The 6,763-nt window shown below is 41.6% G+C and overlaps 1 protein-coding gene across 1 annotated transcript; it reads right to left on the reverse strand.

Annotated features, from left to right (window-relative positions):
* Positions 1–5,185: 5,185 nt before the first annotated feature.
* Positions 5,186–6,332, reverse strand: LOC131250149 (uncharacterized). Its single transcript, XM_058250768.1, has one exon. The coding sequence runs from the start codon at positions 6,008–6,010 to the stop codon at positions 5,315–5,317; it is 696 nt and encodes a 231-aa protein (XP_058106751.1). The 5' UTR covers positions 6,011–6,332; the 3' UTR covers positions 5,186–5,314.
* Positions 6,333–6,763: the final 431 nt, after the last annotated feature.

Below are 6,763 nucleotides of genomic sequence, written 5' to 3' on the forward strand. Positions count from 1 at the left end.
CCACCATGATGATTATATAAAATCCACTTCAACCATTACATGCCAAACCAAAATTTATGCAGGGAACAAAAGATCAAGCTTAACCATAATTCGGGTGAGCCACATAAAGAAAAACAATTTTAAGGGTAAGTGTTATCTTATACACTATTTTCATCCACTTAGTCCACATTGATCACCCGTTCTGGTGGCGACAACATGTTTTGGATCACCGTTCATCCAGCTCTGTATGAACTTATCAACAGGTTGGATGGCAAATAAACATTACGGTGGGCCCTAGGAAGGTTTCAACGGTGGGTGTGAGCTTTGGGGAAAAACGGATGGATATAAAACACAAACATCAAGGTAGGCCCCACAGCGCCCAACACATCCATACACCACCTAATCCACGTCAATGGCTCAGTGTCAAGACTAACGGAGATAAATGACGGCGACGTCCCTCCACTGAGCAAATCGTTAGTCGCCGTCAGATTAACCAGGGTCCATGCAATCCAACCCGTATTAGGTGTGTTGTTCTGTCGGTCGCTTGGCGCTCTTGTCGGTGCACTTGATTGCAACACGCGAGAGTAGACATCTGTATCTTACTCTCTCACACGTGCAAATATAGGAAACGTGTGGTTAATCTGGATCGTACTTTTGTTGGATGAAACTTCCTATGTACGGTAAGCCAGTCTAGGACGCGGATTTCCTGCCAAAGCCTTTCGCAGGAAGTTCATGCGCAAGGATGCTGAGTGGGGCCCACCTAGATGTTTGTGAGAAATCCACTCCGTTCATCCGTTTTTGAAGCTCATTTTAGTACGTGAAACCAAAATTGAGACGTATCCACCAAACAAGAGAAAATAATGGGAATTCAGCAAGCACCGTTGAAGCATTCCTTATGGCCATGAAAGTTTTGTATCAGGCTATCTTTACGGTATTTTCACTTCATCCCATTGGGAATGACCTTGTAAACGGTTTAGATAGCATATAAACAATAAGGTAGAGCCTAGGAAGGTTTCAACGGTAGTAATTTCTTTCCCCAAATTTTCCTCTCGTGTGATTCACTTGAGTTTTTTATCCTGATCATTTTTTATTGAACGTTCTAAAATGAGCTAGCAAAACAGATGGACGGAATGGATTTCTCACATACATTGCACTGGGCCCCAGCCAACATCCTTGCGCAGTAACTTCCTGCGATAGGCTTTGGCAGGAAATCCGCGTCCGCCAAACCACACGTATGAAGGACGCGGATGGAAACGGATTGCCTACTCCCCTGACACCAGCCAATGGCCGGTGGTCGGAGCTCTGTGGGCCCCACCATGTATGTGTTTCATCCATGTCGTCCATCTACTTTTAAAGATCATTTTACAATACTAGACCAAAAATGAGATATATCACAATCTTAAGTGGACCACATTACAGGAAACAGTGTTGAATGAGCATCGACCATTAAAAAACATTTTGGAGCCATAAAAGTTTTGGATCAAGTTGATTTTGTTTTTTCCCTTCATCTGGGCCTGTATGACCTAATCATCATATTGGATGTCAAATAAACAGTACAGTGGGCCTTAGGAGGATTTTAATGGTGGATATCCAATCACTATTGTTTTCATGTGGTGTGGTCCACCTGAAATTTATATTCCTCTCATTTTCGGGATAAATCCATAAAAGAATCTTTTAAAATGGATGAACGGAATGGATGAAACATATACATCATTGTGGAGCCCAAAAAGCACTGACCACCAACCACGGGGATGGTGTCAGGGGAGTAGCCAATCCGTTTCCGACGCGGATTAGCTACTGACACGTTGAGTAGCGAGACTTGCTACTGACGTGACGTCATCAAGATCTGTGGGCCCCACTATGACGTATTTTTTGTATCCATAATGTCCATCCAATTTTAGAGATCATGTTATAGAAATATTCAAAGAATGAGTCAGATCCAAAGCTCTAATGGACCACACCACTGTAAACAGTGGGGAGAGTGACGCCCACCATTAAAAAATTATAAGGGCTACAAAAGTTGTCGATCAAGCTGATATTTATGTTTTCCCTTCTTTCATGTCTGCGTTGACACATGGACATATTGGATCTCAAATAAACATCATGGTGAACCTTCGGAAGGTTTCAACGGTGGGCATCACTCTCCCCACTGTTTTCTATGGTGGGGTCCATTAAAGTCTTGGATCTGCTTTATTCTTTGGCTCAAGCCTTAAAACGATCTCTCCAAATGTATGGACGGTGTGGATACAACACAGATTATGGTGGGGCCCACAGTCCATGTATGAAAAAGGAAAGATATTTATGGATTTGCATGTGACCCGGTCATTGATGTTGATATATCTAGTGATTGGGCTGCATGAAGCTTTGTCTAAGGTCTACCTGCATTGTTCAACCTAAGTTTAAACCTGACTTGAACCTCTCGTGGACTAAAATCTTTATAAAAATTGTAAAGAGATGAAATTAGTATTTAAGTGAGGAAAGAGGAAAATAAATAAATATTTGAAAGTAGAAGACAAAAAAGAGGTTAGTATGAGAAAGTCTTTTTAATTCATCCCTGACTGCCCAAAGAACTATAGAAAATAAAACAAGATACAAAGGTGGAATTGATTAAGACAGAAAAAGAAACTGAAATGAGGTTACTGACTCAAATTCATTTCAAGAGATGTTTTCTTCCATTATTTTGAATTTGAGATAAGAGCTTGGATGATTAAGGAAGAAAATAAGGATGAGAAATGGATTGAGGCAGTAAGCTATCCACTATCTATGTCCAACTTCAACCCGGTTTTGAAATAGGCTGGAATTTTAAGCCCATCTAGCCTAAGCTCAACCCGAGGTGGGCCAAGCCTGACCCATATAGGGTAGATACTCTAACCTAAGCTTGACCCAAGGCGGGCCAAGCCCAAAACCCAACAGGCCAACCTGGCTCACTACACCCTATCGATGAATTTGAGATAAGAGCTTGGATGATTGAGGAAGAAAAGGAGGATGAGAAACGGATTGAGCCAGGCTTATGGGCAAGCGACTATTTATGTCTAAGCTAAGCCCGAGTTTGAAACAGGTTGGAATTTTAAGCCCAAGCCTGACCCTTAGGCTAGATACTCCGGTCCAAGCTCAACCCAAGGTGGAGTAAGCCTAAAAGCCCAACAGGCCAACTTGGCCCATTGACACCCCTGACGGTGACTCGATGTAGTAGGATTTGATTGGGCCCCATGCTTCCATCATAGAGGGCCCCATCAGACATGGTTTGACTAGTGACCCCAATCCCAACCAGCTAGTTGGTGTTAAAGCTATGTGGGTCCCACGATAATGTTTTTGTTTAGCCACATCGTCCATCCATTTTAACAGCTCATTTTAGGGCATGAGCCAAGAAAGGAGGCATCCTTTTTAACGGCTCATTTTAGGGCATGAGCCAAGAAAGGAGGCATATCCAAATCTCAGGTGGACCTGGACATAAGAAAATAACTTTGATTGAAAATCCACCGTTAAAAACTTTTTAGGGCTAATTATAATACTTATTTGCCATCTTACCTACTGATAAGGTCACACAGACATGGATGAAGGAAAAACACAAATATCAGCTTGATCCAAAACTTTCGTTGCCCTAAAAAGTTTTTAACGGTAAGCATTTGATCCCCACCGTTTCTTATGGTGTGCTCTACTTGAGATCTGGATTTGCTTTAGTTTTGGGCTCATGCTATAAAATGATCCGGCAAAATAGATGGACAGCAAGGATAAAACACATACATCATGGTGGGCCTATAGAGCTTTAAAACTAGCTAGCTGGTTGGTGCTGAGTTCATTAGCCAAACTATGCCCAGGCCCGTTGAGATTGTTATGTACTCCACCAACAACTTAAAAACATTCTTTATGTAAGCCCATCTATTATAATGGCACCTAAAGTAATTAGATCTTGGCATGTCGGATCATCTGCCATTAGGTGGCCATGCAATATGTATGTGTCCTTTGGATGGCTCATCATGAGGCTTGTAATGCATTGTACCAAAAAAGAGAGCTTGGAAGTTGTTTGCTTATAATTTGAATATATAATACATACCTTATGCATTATTTTGAACTTAATTATGTTTACTCCATAAAATTTGAGGGCCATACATAAAAAAAGGAGATAATGCAGGCTACACATGAAGAGAGAAAAAGGATTAGAGGGTGAGCTTTCCACTGATATGCAATCATGTGGTCCAACTTAAGCATATATGAGGTTGAATTTTGAGCCTTATACCTAAAATGATATGACACACCTAGTGGTTAAGGTGAATTTTATATAAACAAGATGGCGGGCCTTTATAAGACTTATAATTGTGGTTGACAACATGACTTTAGAGGTGATATTTTTCATGAAAGTACGCCCGTTTCACATTCAAGAAATTAATAGCAGGTTTACCAAGGTGTTGACCACTAAGGGAAACAATTAAGAGGGCGACACACACCATTCCATGATTTAAGTGGGTCACACCAAGGGAAACAATTAAGAGGGAGACACACACCATAGAATTTTACATTGCTCATTATGATATTTATATGGAATCCATTTTGACCAATTAGAAAAAAAATCAAGTTACCATGTAATTTCAATGGGCCACATGAAAGAAAATAATTTGAGGAGAAGAGTCAACCCTTGAGTTACCGCCCAGCCCACCATGATAATTATATGAAATCCACTTCAACCATGAGATGCCAAACCAAAATTTATGCAAGGGAACAAAAGATCAAGCTTAACCATAACTCGGGTGAGCCACATAAAGAAAAACAATTTCAAGGGTAAGTGTCATCTTATACACTATTTTCATCCACATGGTCCACATTGATCACAAATGAAGCTGAATTTTGCACCCTAGCCTAACATTCATATGGGGTGAAGCACTAGCGATCCGGGTGGATTTCACATAAATATTATGCCCAATCCATGTGAGAATTTATAGAATCCTACTATTAAAAACAACACATGCTCTAAAAATCATGTACTTTTCACTCAACTATGCTACAAAGGATTTAATTCATATGAATTTTATGGTAATTATAATTTAAATTTCAATATATATATCTGTCCATATATTACTCCATTCATATTTTTAAAATCTTTTTTGTTTTCTCGTATAATCTCTGTATATTCAGTACAATACCCAACACCAATGTCTGGTTTTCACAATTCAAAATATACGTTGTCCCCCATCCACAATAAGGCCCATGATCAGCTAGCGGCCCACATATGCACCGTATTATTGCTCAAAGATCTTCCCCTATACATTGTAAAAATCATCTGCATTTGTATGGGACATGTACACATACATGTATACGGCAGTTTTTACCGTTTTTACCGTTAATTCTCTCTTGCAGAAGGACTCCTCCAGAAGCCGGTATTGAAGAAGGTATTCCACATCTCTTCCTCCATCTCCGACACGGCCGTCGCCGGTGACTTCTCAGGCCACGTGCCGGCCGTTACGCACATGCCCACATACATATCCTCATCCTCGAAACGTTTCGGTTGTAGCAGTCCGATTCTCCTCTTATGAACCTTCTTCCGTAGCGCCCGCCGGCAGAGACCCGCCGGCAATTTCACGACGGCAAGGACGAGAAGATCCACGACAGTGCAAGGACAGCAGCAGACGACCACCGCACACTCGGCGGTGGTCCCACCTGCCACCTCAGCAAAATTGCAACTCATCGTTTGGGAATTCGATTGGGATTTCTTCAATTGAAGTGATTGCCGTTGATGCACGCTCTCGGGTTTTGTACCGACGGTGATCTGATGTGACACGTCAGCAGCCGACGATGTTTGTGTGTGGCGGGAGCTCATCATCAGCGACGAAGCCGACGATGATTGATTTGATAGAAACGGCTGTCGGCGTAGCCGGCCGGAATTTGTGCGTAAGACGATCCGGTGAGTCATGTCCGGTGATGATGTAATGGAGGTCCGCCTACTGACGGCATCGGAAAAGTGGGAAGACGATGAGGATTGCTTCGATAGGATCGGAGACCGGCGTTGTGGGTCAGATATAAAGATCTGGTGTGTCATATCTGCTGATGATGGCGTATCGGGTCCGATACAGGAATATCGGGTAATAAAAAAGCGGAAATGGAGATGAGATTTTTTTCGTCTTTTCTCTGATTTCTTTTGAAAAATTGCAGGAATGGGGAGATTGGGATGAAGAAGAGATGAATTGGGGGAGGGAAGAAAGGGTTACGGATTGGAAAATGTCCAGATCCGTTCCCTCGATGAAAGAATTCGGCCGTGTTGAAGAACAACGGCAGGTTTTTTTTGAGAAAGGGTTTGGGGAGATATATCACCAGAACCGTCGGATTTCTCTCGATCATGTGGACCAAACGATCTAACGGTTTTCGCGCTCTTTCTTTCGTTTCATTCGGTTTCATATATAGAGAGTAGAAAGCGGGAGTGGATTTGTTCTTACCTGGGGTAATATGTTAGTGGGTTTTACTCGATTGTGGGGCCCACCTTGATGTTTTGTTTTTATATCCAGTCCGTTCATCTGTTGTTTCAGATTATTTTAGTATATGGTTTCAAAATTGAAGTAGATATAATTTTTAGGTGGACCGTACCTTTGGAAACAGTGGTGGTTTAATGATTTACCATTAAAAACTTCTTTAGGGCCCACCTTCATGTTTAGATCATGTTTATTTGACATCTAAGCTGTTGATAAGGTCACGTAAACCTGGATGAATGGAAAAGAAAGAACATATCAGCTTGATCCAATACTTATATGGACCATTAATGGTCAATCACTACTTTTTACTAGGCGATGGTCCACCT

This window comes from Magnolia sinica, chromosome 6, assembly GCF_029962835.1.
Source record: "Magnolia sinica isolate HGM2019 chromosome 6, MsV1, whole genome shotgun sequence".
In the NCBI taxonomy this organism is placed as follows: domain Eukaryota; kingdom Viridiplantae; phylum Streptophyta; class Magnoliopsida; order Magnoliales; family Magnoliaceae; genus Magnolia; species Magnolia sinica.